Consider the following 15,869-nt stretch of genomic DNA (forward strand, 5'->3'; position numbering starts at 1 on the left):
CCTGCAAGCCTAATCCTTGCATCTTAGTGGCTTCCTATGTTTTCCCATCCTTCCTGTGGCTCTAGTAATCTTATAAAAATTATGCCACCTTTAGGAAATTTTGTTTCATTCAGGGATTCTTGGATCCACCCCACACATAAATACACAGAAACACCTCTCCATAGCAGGGGAAATCTTATTTTATTAAAGGAAAACCCCAGAGAATCTGGACGGCTTCACCTCAGAGGTACCATTGTCTGGGGGCTCCTCTCTCTTCATCTCCTGGTCCAAACATCTTGGAAAACCTCTCCCTCAGATGTTCATAAACATCTTTCCGTTCATGCCCTTTCTCGGACTTGGACTTAGAAAACAGGACCCCTGCCAGCAGACTGTCTTTGGGGAAAACAAGTTGCTTTGTGTTTCAGACCCACCCCCATAAGAACCCAAACCTAATTCTGCTTTCTCACTATTCTCCCTAGCTGTCCAGAGCAGCCAGGGTACCAGTAAACTTGCCCCCAGGTTCACCATCGTGATCCCTCAAGGGATAATCCCCCTAGCCATTCAGCTCTGGCATTAGGGTTTTAATAGGAGGGTCAGAGGTTAGGACCATGCTTCAGGCAACCCTGGGCTGTAAAAGAAGCCTATTCCCATCAAGAAGAGATTGCCTTTCTGCCTAGCAATGAGAATGGCATTTAAAATTCAATATCAGGAAAGATATTGACGAGATTAAGGGCCTGGAGGGATTGATTTATGAGGAAAGACCCAAGGAATTAAATATGTATAGCCTGGTGTAATAGGATATTAGCCCTGAACACAATTTCATTTCTAAGATCCAGCATTCCTGTTATCAGTCATCTGAATGAGGAGTTCTCTGCAGGAGATGTCCCTCCCCCAGGGGTCACCCTGCCAGAGGCAGAGGAAGGGAGGTGCCAGGATTGATACAAGGGCCAGCTTGGTTCCCCTCAACCTGATGTAAATTGAAGTGCATTTCATCCCCAGGTGGGAACAGATGACATTTCCAACAAGAATAGATCTTCTGTAGTCTTACCGCCTCTTGCAATGAGAAAATTCCAGCTAGTTCCGTCTCTCCCTGCTTTGCAGGTACTGGGTAGTAAATGCTGATCTTCCCCTTGAGCCACGTTTCCTGCCTTTGTCAGAATCACAACTCCACATGCTTATGTTTAGGTGGTAGCCTTGCTCTTAGGTTGTGAGCATATGTGCTTGAATTCAACATCTCAACTTTTCCTTCCAGTTGGAGCCTAGCTTGGGATTTTCAGGCATAGGGTTAAAAAAATAAAATAAAAATAAAAAAACTCACATGAACTGCCCTCCTCAGAGGGCCTAAAGTTGGCATTCCTCAACAAACTCAGTGTCAGTGAGAACCAAAGCAGAACAAAGAGGTAGAGCTTCCGGAGGGCCCCAGTTGTGTCCAGAAGGATGGAGTTAAGGAGTGTTAAGGATGGAGTTAAGGAGTGTGTGCTTACATTTCAGAACTAGAGCAGGTCAACACACTGACAGAGCTGGCCCCATGTACATTGTGTTGCAGGCTGAAATAATTGAAGAAATCAGGTTGGAGACAAGGCATGTCAACACAGCAGAGCTGGATGCTCACAGCCATTCAAAGTGCTGCTCCAGTGGACCATCCAGTCATACCCACCATGGCCTGGGGTGGACATTCCTCCAGGAAATTCCTGGCCTCACTTCCTTAACTGATATTCTACTGGCCTTCAAGGCCTGCCCCACTGACTGGAGCACCGGATTTATAGAAAATTTGTGAAGGTAGAATAATTTTGTTAAAGCTGAGCCAAAATGACTGAACATGTTGAGTTTCATATATATATATATATATGAATGAAAGGTATTTATTGGTTCATATATATATATATATATATATTTTATTATTAAAAGGTATTTATTACCTTTTAATAATAACTTCAAAAAACAAAGACCAGCTGATTTGATTTTTAAAGAAAAACATAGCTCTATTTTTTTGCCTCCAAGAAATGCAACGTAACATCAAACACAATTGCAGACTTAGAGCGGAAACTATGGGAAAATACATCTTAAGCAAATAGAGCTAGAAAATAAGCATGAGTCATTGTTCTAAAAGCTAACAAAGTAGGCCTCAAACCAAAATCATTCAGAATAGGTGTAAAAGGGGTGACTTCGTACTAGTTAATGAACAGTTCATTAACAATATTACAGTTCTGAGTATATGTTGCATACAACAGTCTCATAAAGGAAACACTTCTGTAAACAAAGAAATAATCCCAGCACACAAACCTACTCCACACCCAGACTTCCCATGTCCTCCTCCAGGGTATAGCCTGATGATTATACCACAATACCACTCTATACTTGATGCGTTGCGTTTCAATTCGTGACATTCCATGGATTCAAAGATTGAGTCTCTCGGTTCTAGAGGAACAAGTGATTCAAAGGCAAGTCCATGAGCCTGTTCTACTGACTTTGAATCTGATCACCCAAGAGCTCCTCTGTAAAGTACACTGGCCATAGTCATTATTAGAGTACATTGTGTTTTCCCAAGTTAGTTACTGTGTTTGTATTAACATCCTTGTGACCTGGCATTTTGAAGATGGAGTCCCTGTTTTTGTTGTTGTTTTCTGTATCCTCCATGTTATCTAGCCCAGTAGGAAGTCCAGGGTTGGTTGAAGGAATAGGTATTAACAGAATGTTTTAGGACTGAACGTGGAGCTAAGCCTTGGTGATAGCCTGAAGCAAAGACAAGAGAGAGGGAGACAGGGAGAGTGAGCCAGTGTGTCAGTCTCTCTCACTAGAGCTCCAGATGGTGTCATGAGGTCACCAATTTACATTTAGAAAGAATGTTCACTCCTGCCACCATGGAAGGCACAAAATCAGCATTGTATTTCAAGGTCTTCTCCATCTTATGACATCCACCACCTCTATCCCCCAGGCACTCTGAAGGCTGCCAGCCAGTCCTGAGTTCTCAGCACTTCAAGTAACCATTTCCAGTGCAATGGTGTTGGTCTGCTTCATACAAGCTACATACCTTGTCATATTTGACTCCATTTGGCTCTAGCCTTATAACGTTATGCTAACATTATTTTGGCTGCAAAATTACAAGATTTGGGAAAGTAAAACACAAGGAAAGCTTTGCAGTTTTGAAAGGAAAGCTCAGCCCACCGTACAGCTCATAGAAGTGCTCACAATAACATCTCCCACAGGCTCATTCCTAAGAGGGAATGATGAATGCCTAAGTTTAGGTCATTGCTAGGAGGAGTCTAAGTCTGGCATGTTCTGATTTCCATTTAAAATTGATGGTGCACCATGGTTGCCAAGGTAGAAATTGCAGTTTTAGGTAAGAAAACTGTGCAAGTAGTAGGTCTCTCCCAGACAGTGAGACCTTAGGTACATGACGTCCATGTGCCTGTGATTCTCCCCTCTGTGTAAGGAAATAAAAAATAAAAAATGGAAATGTGATCTCACTTATTCTAGGGCTCCAAATAGCATTTATAATGCTTTTTGAATTGGTTAGAAAGGAAGACCCATTGCACACCAAAGCCTCCATCCCCCAAGAGCATTACAAACGATCTTATTAAATCCATGGCCTAGAAATATCAAGCCATGTCAGGTGCAGCATTTATTTACCTGGTGTTGTCCGCCAGAGTGTTTCCACTTGATTGACATATGGATAATTGTCTAATTGGAACACACTCAGTTGTAACCACCCAAGAATGTAATAGTGCATCTGTTTAATGCCACACTCTCAAATGTTAAATTAAAATTGTGCTGCAGTCAGCCAATCCAAGCGGGAGACACTTCTGATTAAGTTCTAGCTGCCTGTGAACGACTGTAATTGAGGCACGTTGGTACTTAAAAATTCAAACTAGAAAGAATATTACACAGTCTCATAAATTTCAATGAAAAGGACCAGAAAAGCTGACTTAAATTGTCTAGTTGTAAACTATCTCACTTTTTTATAGGGTGCCTCGTCAAATGAAGGATAGCAGTTTGACTCACCACTGTTTTTGAATACATAAATATTAGATTCTCCAGTTTATACTTTGTAAACCAAAGAAAGCATTAATTTTATAGAATGCACAAAACACTCTAAGGGTACTGGTTTTATTTTTTCCTCCAGTGGAAGTGAGTGGGACATGGGGAATAAATAACATAATTATAAACCCATTGATTTGAATTATTTAACCTTTCAGGAAATATCCTTCAGATTAAGGATAGCTAGAACTTCCAGAGTCATGAATCAAATATGTCAAATGGAGCCATAATTCTCCATATATATATATATATATATATATATATATATATATATATATATATATATATTCAGATGCCTAGAACAATAAATTACCCCATGAGGGAGCATTGAATAGTTTTTGTTGCTTTTCTTTGTGGAATCATAGTTTAATTGCATAGAAGTAGAAAATTAGAGCAAGCACCCATTCATCTTTCCATTCATTTACTCATTTATTAGCTACTACTGTATACTGGATGAGCTGAGTTATTGACTTTAGCCTTGACAGAAGTCATCTATTTGAGGGCATGGATATAAAATGTGACACAAGGACAAGTGCTTTGGAAACAGAGATGGCTGATCAACTCATGTTGTTTTGGTGATTAAAAGATGTCTCCAAGAAGAATTCAAGGTATACTGGTGTTCTATGCCAACTTGACACAAGCTAGAGCTATCTGGAGAGAAACTCAGGTGAGAAAAATACCTCCATGAGATCCAGCTGTAAGGAATTTTCTTAATTAGTGACTGATGGGCGGTGCCATCCCTGGGCTGATGGTCCTGGGTTCTACAAGGAAACAGGCTGAAGAAGCCATGAGCTGCAAGCCAGTAAGCCCCACTCCTCCGTGGCCTCTGCATCAGCTTCTGCCTCCAGGTTCCTGCCCTGTTTGAGTTCCTGTCCTGACTTCCTTCAGTGATGAACAGCGATGTGGAAGTGTAAGCCAAATAAGCCCTTTCCTCTCCAAGTTGGTTTTTTTTGTTGTTGTTGTTGTTTTTTTTGTTTTGTTTTGTTTTGTTTTGTTTTGTTTTTTCATGGTGTTTCATCACAGTAAGAGAAACCCTAACCAAGACACAAAGCTATTGTATTTAACTGTGTTGATTGACCTGGACAGGGATTCAGAGGCCAAGGAATTTACAGTGTCCGTAATCCAGGGAGCCTTTTAATTCTTGTGGAGTTGCAGAATGGATGTCAGAGGGATGGGCAGCATCCAGACAGGACCTGGTGGCATCAGTGAGAGCAAGGCTAGGGTAAGTAACAGAACAGGAAGAGTTGTAAGGAGGATACCCGTGGAGGAGGAGAGGAGTGGTTGACAGGTAGGCAGGGTATCTGTTAACAGGCACAGTTTGAAACGTACTTAGCTATGAGGCTTGTGCATACTGAAAGAAAGAGCCTAACAGTTAGACCAGCTTTGTAAATTTGTAAAATGCCAGCATACATAGTATGCAAGCTAAAGCCATGGGCACAAATAGGGTCACTGCAGAGAGCACGTGGAGAGAAGAAAAGCTGGCAACATCAGAGCAGTTGGAATGCAGTGCTAGGGACTGGAATCACATTGTGGTCATTGAGGAGTAAATTGCATTGTAGGTAATAGTGATTCCTGTCCCCAGCTACTCATTAGTGTTATCTGCAGAGGCTTAGGAAAGTAACCAGTGCCTGGTTCCCACCTCTAGTCATTGGAGTTAACTGGGCTTCTGTAGGCCCCAGAAAGCTGTTTTTAATACTCTCAGGTATTATTGGCATGTAGGAGGAATGAAGACCCATTTGTCCTTGACTATTCTTTTAAGAAACATAAATAAAATTCAGAACTTGAAAGCATCCAGTGAGCTACTCGTAGTCACAGGGGAATAGAAAAATGGGCATTTTTAAAAATGAAGGGCTATATCCTAAGTGGCTTCAGGGGTTGACCTGACTGGAATGGGGAGTGAATAAAGAAAAGATAAACACAGGGACATGGAGAAAAGCTGGGATCACATGGGATCACTGGCTCTCAGAGAAGCTGCAGCACCCCAGCTGAACAAGGAGGCGGGGTTATTATACAACAGCCGAACAAGGAGGCGGGGTTATTATACACAGCTGAACAAGGAGGCGGAGTTATATACAGCCGAACAAGGAGGCGGGGTTATTATACACAGCTGAACAAGAAGGCGGGGTTATTATACACAGCCGAACAAGGAGGCGGGGTTATTATACACAGCCGAACAAGGAGGCGGGGTTATTATACACAGCCGAACAAGGAGGCGGGGTTATTATACACAGCCGAACAAGGAGGCGGGGTTATTATACACAGCTGAACAAGGAGGCGGGGTTATTATACACAGCCGAACAAGGAGGCGGGGTTGATTATATACAGCTGAATATGGAGTCGGGGGTTATCTAATCTCCATAGGAGAGACCTACAGGGGAATAGGCTTCAGACTGTAAACATCCTGGGCTCGGGAAAGCTACATTGGACATTTTCTGCACACACTGTCAGCATCCACACAGAGCCCCATGGAATGTTTTGCCATCCCTCTGAGCCTCAACAGGGGAAGGCTTTACCGTTCCCATGGTTCTGAGACATTGGAATCCTTGACATGACCATGCCCATGTCAAACAATACACAGCCACTCGGGATTTTACTCCCTTGCTACCATGAAGAACCTGTAGATCCTCTTACTGACTAAAATGAGAAGCTTGACTAAAGTTTTTCTTCTGTATGTGGGGAGGGCAAGTATTTCTGCACGGTAATCCTGTAGGTCAGCTTCCACATGCTAGCATACCCTTGACCTAGAAGTTTCCTGGCTAGATGAGTGTCTGTGCTGGTACTTTCCACTGTGGTCTTGTGCAGACTGGAGAAACTGGAGGTGCTGATTCTTCCTTGGAAGGGCAGACTGGGTAAGTTGGGTCCATGTACCCCATAGATGCAGTGCAAAATGTCAACATGGGTGGATCTGAAAAATGTAAACCATATTGAAAATATAGTAAACAGTAAGAAACATGGCAGTATTTCAGAAGAATACATGCAAAATATCAGCAGTGTATGTGTTTCAGAAAAAAAGTAAGTTCAAACAAAAATTCAGGGCCGGGGTTTGGTGGTCCACGCCTTTAATCCCAGCACTCGGGAGGCAGAGGCAGGCGGATCTCTGTGAGTTCAAGACCAGCCTGGTCTCCAGAGCGAGTGCCAGGACAGCCTCCAAAGCTACACAGAGAAACCCTGTCTCAAAACCCCACCCAAAACAAAATTCAGACATTATAAGCATTAAAGTGATTGTCTATACACTAGAAGGAAAGGGAATGGGACTAAAAGCAAGAATTTTGTTTAAAAGTACAATTCCATGGAAGAATGAGACCATATGGAGGCTTTAATGTAAGGTCAGGGGAAGGGTGTGTGTGTGTGTGTGTGTGTGTGTGTGTGTGTGTGTATTGGGGTGGTGTGCATAACTTTTTTTCAGTTTGTTTTGGTTTAGTTTTTGTGAGCACTTCCCATGCCCAGCGCCACTAAACGGGGTAGAATTGAAGATTCAGTGAAGTCCTTCTGAGTGGTGTCCATAAGCATGGGAAATCCAGCATGAGGGTTCCCTTGGACTCTGTGGTTAGCTACTGGCCAGCTGTTCTATAGCCTGATGCTCTAGTCAGCCCCTTCACAGCAGGAACACACTACACCTTCACATCCCCCAAGAGGCATTAGTTATGTACCACAGCAGGAAAATACACTCTTCTGTGTTTTCAAACTGGTCCTTTGTCATCAAGAGGCTTTGACTAGACATCGCTATTTTCAGGGCCCGATTGGCAGCTCTTGAATGTATTCCCTAGCCTGTATCGCATTAACCTCGAAGAGTCAGTGCAGGGTGGTCCTGGGCTTCGGGCAGATGAGGTAAGCCTCCAGATGAGTTACAATGGATAGGGCAAGGGAAGCTCGAGGCTTACAAAATCCCTTCAGTGGCCCTGCTTGAAAATTGTGGTGTAGGCCATAGCTTAGTGTTTTGACAGCTTATATCAGCAGTTTTCTCAGCTGATATATGGATTGCAGTTGGGCTTCCATCCTGCTGATCCAATAAAACATCTCCGTCATAACAGAGAAAGTAGAAAGGGCTTTTGTGGTCCCTGCCACATGGGGGAAATAGCTGTATGGTATAGAAATCAAGTAAAACTGAGAGGGTAGGCTGTGTTTTAATTTTTAGCTTCTTTTTTCAAAGATTTATTTTGTCTGTATGTATGTGTGTGCCGACACTCATGGAAGCCAGGAAAGAGCATTGACTTCCCTGGAACTTTAGTTACTGTTACCTTCTGCTCTGTGGGTTCTGGAAACAAAACCTAGGTCTTAACTTGTCAGCCATCTCTCCAGCCCCTTATTCTTCATATGTCAGTTTGTTTTATAAACATGATTCTATGATTTTTACAGATACTCATTGGTCAGAGGAATATAATGGTATCTTCACAGATATTAAATGTCAGTATCATAGACAGCTTCTTCTGTGTCTGAAACTTCAATGTTCCTTCCTTCCTTACTGTTTGTGGGGAAACCTGTTATAAAAAAATGAGCTGGTGGCCAGGTGGTGGTGGCACATGCTTTTAATCCTAGCACTCAGAAGGCAGAAGCAGGCAGATCTGAGTTTGAGGCCAACCTAGTCTACAGAGCGAGTTCCAGGATAGACTTTAAAGCGCCACAGAGAAATGCTATCTTGAAAAACAACAACAACAAAATAGCTGGTGTCTGGGTGAAGCTTTTGTGCTTAAAAACAAACAAAACTCTTACTATTTGGAGGATATTTGGACCATCTTCCCCTTTACAATAACTATCCATTGATTTTTGCAGCAATTGCTGGCCATCCAGGAGGAGCTGAACAACAAGAAGTCTGAATTGGAGCAAGCAAAAGAGGAGCAGTCTCACACACAAGCATTGCTAAAAGTCCTCCAAGAACAAGTAAGTGAGCAAAACTCTGCACGGATCCCGGAACCAGTTCAGACACTGCAGACACACACTGTCACACACACAAACAGAACTCAAGGAAACCTGCTGGAGGCTGATCCAGCCCTGGGTCACAACTCCTAGCAGTTCTGCCCTGTGGGATTTATAATGGCATTCTCAACCGCTCTGCCCTCACCCCTCCTATCACCTCTGACGATCCCAGCCCACCTAAGTTTTGTTACTGTTTCTTCCAGAAGACAAAAGATTTTTGATACCATTTTAAACTATTGGAAGGGAAGCCATGTTTCAAAGTAAGCTGCTGGTTTCCCTTCAGTCTAAGCGCAAGGGAAATTAGTTTAACATAATCCATGATGCTCCTACAGAGGTAAGACTAAAAGGGAGGTGATACAGAGAGACATTAATAATGTATCTTTACTGTGTGTCCGGCCACTTGTCTGATCCTGGTGAGCCACGGAATTTCCATTTGCAGTCTGGGAATTTCCATTTGCAGTCTGGGAAGCTGATCGCTTCCTTCCAGCTCTGATAAAGAAGCACAGCCTGGTGTTGATCAGTGCACGGGGAAGTATTGTCCCTGTAGCAGAAGATGGCTCAGCAGAGTGAAATCCAAGCCCCATTGTACCTGCTGAAGAAGCCTGAGTGCCCTGGAAGTACTTTCCCATTTCTGGTCTTGGTTTTCAGGCAACATGTAAGGAATGCTAATAAGGTATGTCAGGAAACACAGATAGCAAGCCCAACCCTCTTTAACCAAAATATACATTGTTTTAAAATTTCTACTCAAATATTCTTATACAAACTTTATTTGTGCCATATAAATACCCTTTTGGCCTGGCGGTGGTGGCACATGTCTTTCATCCCAGCACTAGGAGGCAGGCAGATCTGAGTTCAAGGCCAGCTTGGTCTACAGAGTGAATTCCAGGACAGAGAAATTGGGTCTTGAAAAACAATAGTTGGGGGGCCAGGAGTTAGTTAGCAGTGACTCAGCCACTTCACAATTGACTTAAAATTTTAAGAATATATTTAGTCAGTCTTCTCTGGAAGCAGAATCACCTTGTGAGAGGAAGGGGATTTTAAATAGTGAAAAAGATGCCTGGATTTGGAGGGAAAAGCTTTATACATACAACTGTTAGTTCAATAACACCCAGAGGCTGAATCTGCCAAGGGTCAGGGTATGTTAGTTGGAGCTGAAAACTCTGGCTAATGAAGTCCACAGTGGCCTCATTCCTAGGATGTGTAATGGCACTGTCACCCTCCCTGTGACATTATTAAAGCAAAGTTCATATTTAACCAGAACCCCACAGAGCTTTGTGATTGCAGTGGTTTCCGTGGTGGTTTTCTGTTGCTTGGATTAGGGGGGCTTTGTAATTTTGAGTTGGGGGCTTGTTTTTGTGTTATAGATAGTGTTTACTGGAATGGTTGTCACATATTTCTCATTTTTCTAGATGAATCAAATCCTGTACTCTGATTAAAAGTCAAACCTACTTATCAAAAGAGAGGAGCTGTGCAGAACTTATCAAGGGGACTTGCTGGGGTGTGTTTTTAAAAACGCAAAGCACATGCCCAGCCATTGGTGGAGCATCACAGTCCACTTTTAGAGAGGGGGAGGAGAGACTGTGAAAAGAACTAATGACAAGCAAAATTGCAAAAGACCTACAAAGTATAACGGAGGGAAAACAGGTGGGAGGGGCGTTCTCCATCTGCAGCAGTAATGTGACATGAATGGCTTTTTTCATGTGAAGGCACCAAGAATATCTGAGCCCAAGGAGGCTAGGGATACACAGAAGCCAGAGGTATCTGCCTATCTTATTGCTCAGCAGTTAGCCTGCAGACCCCTCCCCTGCTGCCCCTCCCACATGCCTGAGCACCTCATGAGGCTTTCCTGGGATTTGTATAGAGTAACTACAAGTGAGAGGTTCTTTTTCATGCCATCATAGATAATGGCCTTCGAAAACACCCCAACACACACACACACACACACACACACACACACACACACACACACACACACACACACCAAAACATATTTCTTCTCTGGGATTTTGCTATTATAAAGCAACTGCCCCTGGCTAGGAATCCTGACAAGTCCAGATCTTGAGAGCAGATAGATGCTCAGAGGCTTTGCTCGTGCAGGGAAGACAGAGTCCCCTCTATGCTGGTCAGCTCTGACCTGTGACTGGCAGCTTCCTAGACCCACCAGTTCCACAGACTCCTGCCCTTGTCCTTATGGCAGTGAAGAGGACATCCTACACTTAGAGAATTCCCTAACCCCTGTCTCCCAGGCCTCGAAAGATGTGCCTTTCTAGCTGCAGGAGGTGAGCACCAGGCCAAAGGCATAGGGAGCAGCTTTCAGGGCAAAGCAGTAGGGCCAGATGCCTCCATGGCAAAGAGAGGGCCTGCAGAAATTTCCTGGGTGGACAGGAAGTGGGAAGAGAGCAAGTGTGCTGGTAAACATGTGAGGTCACAGTGGCCTTGTACAAAATAGTCCTGTATCTCTGCTGTGGAAAAACAAAACCTAAGTTAATTGCACACGCACATAGGCATGCACACAGAGTTACCAGACAGAGGGAGATGAGCAGAGAGAGGAAGAATAATTCCATAATAAGAAATTTGAAGCCACAAAAGGATATTACAATATTTACAGTCTCTCCTTGTATGCTCTGCTAGATGATGTGGTCTGTGCCTTTTTGTATTCCCATATATCCTACTTTGCCCCATGCCCTTGTATTGTTAAACATACAACCATTGATGAAGTAGCCCTAAGAAACAGGGAACAAGTTTTTGTTGTAGTTAATTGGGCTAACATTAACATGACAATGAGCCAAACAGCCCTAAATCTATAGTCAGCTGCTACACCCTCAAATCCTCCTGTCACTATGCCTTTAGCAAAGTCTCTCTTTTGACACGATTTTCTTACAAAACTTGAAGACATCCCTGAAAACCCAGCAATTCTTTCATTTTAATATGCACAAATAGCCACAGAAAACAAGTGTTCTGAATTAAGCATTGAGGTATATATGATTTTGTTTTCTTCCAAATTTTAATGAATCCTTTCTCACCACGAAAGAAAGGTACCGGCGTCGGCATCGCTGCCTGAGCATCACAAGCCAGGAAGAAAGGTGACCCAGGGGCCAGGCCGGCTCTTCTTTGTCCTTTGCCCTCTGTCACCACAGGTCTACTCTGAGTCAGGATAGGATGAATGCCAACTCTAAAGGTTTCCTGAAATTTCCAATAACCTGTTAACTCTTGAGCAGGGTGCGAGTGCTGTTAAAAATCTCATTTGCAAACTAACTTTATGTCTAAATCTTCCATGTTTTTCTCTTGAAAGACCCAAGCTGCCGTATCAGTCATCCCGCCCTGCCCTCCTGATGTGAACAGCAATACTGCAGCATGTTCTGGGGCTGCAAGCCTGTCACTCCCCAGTGATCGTTAGCATAACATCCATTAGCTGACAGCAACTTGCAAATACTGCAGGGTTTAAATTAATGGCAATCCTACCAGGAAATGAAACCATTTAGTATTCTGAAGAACCAATTTTATGTCTTATGTCTATAGAACTGCTTCCTAATCTTGCTTAAGAAATAATGACCAAGATCCCTTTTTATTTATTTTTGCCAGCCCTCAAGCTTTGTAAAATATTGTTCACAAACGGGTTTCAATAAGATTCACTATAATTATGTGTTCCATCTGTCTGTCCTCGGAAGTTTGATAAAACACAGCCTCAGATGCATCAGAGTTAAAAGGATGTTTTATGCTACTAGCTATGCTTGCTTATTCTTTGTTGTTGTTTTCCTTTAAATGTTGCAGTTAAAAGGCACCAAGGACTTGGTGGAGACGAATGGCCACAGCCACGAGGATGCAAATGTAGGTACCACAACCTGGTGTTTTTGCACTTCTTGATGGATGTTGGTTGAATCCCTGGGGCGTGGCACTTTACTTACAAAGGAAATCAGAAGGCCCGCCTCTCAGGAGCTTGGGACTGTTCAACAGTTTTAATAGAGGCTTTGACAGTAAGACACGATAGACACTCACCATTATTATTTACCTTTGTTTATGAAAAATTCAGCTTAAACATCCATCAAAGATTCTAATTGCACTGAGTTTGCTTGAGACCTTTACTTGTCCAAAGCAACATGTGTTGGGAGAGCAAATGGGACAGGACCAAGCATGCTAAGTTGTCTATTGCTTTTGTACCTATTACATTTGCTTGTCAGTGAAGATGACAAATGATTGACATGCTGAAGAGGTCTCAGAACACCTCCTTATGCCCAACGTACCCATTAAAAGTACACCCATCTTTGGTTTCTGCTCCAAACAGTAGCACGGTCCATCTGTTTTCTTTATGTAAGGAACAACTGTACCAGATTCTGGTTAGCACTGTGCCTTCTTCTCTTGCCGTTCTTATTATACAGATTCCAGAGCATTGTGCCTTAGAAGTTCCATGCTCTCAGGTGGAGTAACACACCTTGCTGGGAACTGTCCCTCTGTGTGCTTGGTGGTTTTATTCTTGTCCTTTCAAAAGTCTTTGTGATATCTGTTTTGTATTTGTATTTGCTTAGCCTCCTCACAGGAAATGCCTACTAAGCAGTCCTTTTCACACAACACCAAATCAGACATGGTAATGAGTGCTTGATTAAGCTAGAGTTAGAAGAAATTATATATCTCATGTTCACTCTTGTTTTAATTATATGCCGCACAAAGCCTAATAATCATAGTGCCCAAACCTCTCTCATTGTAATTACTTACTATTCCTACCCAGCCGCTCTTAGACATAGGGTGCTTAACAGAGGGCTCACCTTATTAGTGGTTGGTGACTGAGTTATAGCAGGAATGGCCAGGGATTCCAGAGGAATCTCGGGTATGCTGTCTGCTCTCAAGGAGCTCACACTCTGGCTAAGGAAGGAAGGAACACGTGTGTAATGTGTTCAAAAGAATGAGGCAGCTGGACTGAGATACAGTTCAAAACCCAGGCTCCTTCTACTCACTACCTTCTAGTTTGACAAGCTGTGTGACCTTTGTAATCTTCATTGCCTTCACTGATAAGAAGGTTGGGTAAGCTCCGCTTAAAACCCATCGTGGGGAAACAAGCTTGTTCCCTAACTAGAACTAATAAATAAAAAAATAAATAAATTAAAAAAAAAAACCATCATGGGTCAGGAGAGATGGCTCAGTGGCTAAGAGTGCTCCCTGCCCAAGAAAATGGTTCGAATTGCCAGCACCCAAATGAAAACAAAAACAAAAACTAGGCATGGCCGTGTGTGCCTACAACACTAGCACTGGAGAAAGAAGACAAGAAAACCTGGGAGGAGAGGGCAGCCAAATGCCAGTCTTCAGGTGAAAAAAGAAAGCTAGATGAAGGAAGATACTTTCTCTGGCTTCTGCACATGTATGTAAAGGATGTACACCACACACATACACACACTTATATACACACAGAGAGACTCACATACAAACACCTCTCTTGTCAAAATACTGTACTGAGTTAAGGATCACAGAAAGCCTTACTGTGTGAGGAGTTTTGTATTTTGTTTTTTCATGCTGGGTAGTGAAAGTGACTGTCTGGATCTATGAGGTTTGGCCATCTTTGATGAATGGATAGGATGGAGAGCTGGTGAGTGGAGTTGCCACTCAGCCTTGTCCCCACTATCAATTTCGGGATATATGTAGCATTTGTCTTCCCAGTCCCAAAGTTCATAACCCACGTTCTTAACTCCTACACTCTTCTTCAGTATTCCAAGATGCTGCGTTCTCAACCCAAACTTTCTTACCCATTAAACTTACAGCCTGCTGTTCTGTGCCTTCCAAGGAAGCTGCTGTCTAATTCAACAAGCTAGGCAAAGTACAGTGTGCCTCATTTTCCTGGTCTGTAAAATGGGAAGGCGATTTCCCTTCCTTTAGGACTCCTCTAAGAAACAAATAAGACTGTGGATGTGGTAACACCTTGAAATTGTAAGATTCTGTCTGAGGAAGAATAAACTCAGCTTCTGACTGGCTTGAATTAGATGATGCACATAAACACAGGACTATCAAGACATGGATCCCCAAGGCCCTTTCTTGAGAAATGACTCATGTTATTATAAATGTTGTAAACAGGGCAGGTTTAAGGTCTTGTGTTTCTTTTGGAGGCAAGTTTTTAGACTCTACAGATACTTGTGTAGGGCTCATAAGGTCGATTTTACAGTCAGCTCAAAAGTGGCTGTTGAGCATGGAGTTCCAACCAAGTAGGAGAGAGGAGCCACAAGTCCTCCTCAGTGAGTGAAAAACCCGGGAAGCCATCTAGTATGTGCCAGTCACTGCTCCACCCTCGCTGTCTGGCAGGCTGGGGTTTTTCCATGTCTCCCAGGGCTTTGCCAGCTGGTAGGCTATTTGCTTCTCCTTCTGTTTTCTCATCTGTCATTTTGCATCCTCTATGTGGCTCCCCTGCATACCTGTCCACTCCAGCTAGTAAAACCAAGAAAGCCCATCAGTTTTTTAGGCCATGCATTAGATAGTGGAGCAGAATACCTTGTAGCAATATCTCTATTGTCTGAAAGAAGTCTCTAACTCACCTGCCCATTAGCCCTAAGTACTTGAAAGAGACCAAGCTTTCAAACCAGCATGAAAGAATTTACTTCCAATGTGATCACCACGAGCCATGTGACTGAGGAAGGCTGTTTGACCCTGGTGAACGTCACCTTCCTGGGTTGTACATATGTTAGGGGAATTAAATACATGAACACTTGGCCTCACACACATGCTCAGAAGATGTGAGCCCCTGCTTATTACCTGCTTTGGTAGTGTGTCATGTTCTGGAAGGCAGGACTTCGGTAGAGTGTAAATTATAAGGTTGAAGGCCATGAACCTGAGGCGATTTGTTAAGATACATAGATTGTTTTCAGTGTAATTTTTTTTATCCAGGGTTCAGCGTTTTATGCATCATTATTAACAATAGTTCTGTGGTTAACTGACACAGGCTTAAAGGAGTATTCTTGTAA

The 15,869-nt window shown here is 43.0% G+C and overlaps 1 protein-coding gene across 6 annotated transcripts in view; it reads left to right on the forward strand.

Moving 5' to 3' along the window:
- The window catches only part of Enox1 (ecto-NOX disulfide-thiol exchanger 1), a 259,391-nt gene that overhangs the window by 198,962 nt on the left and 44,560 nt on the right, over positions 1–15,869 (forward strand). For 5 of the 6 annotated variants that reach the window (XM_035452283.1, XM_035452286.1, XM_027390099.2 and 2 more), the window contains 2 exons: positions 8,788–8,895; positions 12,703–12,759. In XM_035452283.1, coding sequence (XP_035308174.1) covers positions 8,788–8,895; positions 12,703–12,759 — 165 coding nt within the window. The remainder of the gene's footprint in view (positions 1–8,787; positions 8,896–12,702; positions 12,760–15,869) is intronic. The other variant, XM_035452285.1, reaches the window with a different exon arrangement.

The sequence above is a fragment of the Cricetulus griseus genome, assembly GCF_003668045.3.
Source record: "Cricetulus griseus strain 17A/GY chromosome 1 unlocalized genomic scaffold, alternate assembly CriGri-PICRH-1.0 chr1_1, whole genome shotgun sequence".
Lineage (NCBI taxonomy): Eukaryota > Metazoa > Chordata > Mammalia > Rodentia > Cricetidae > Cricetulus > Cricetulus griseus.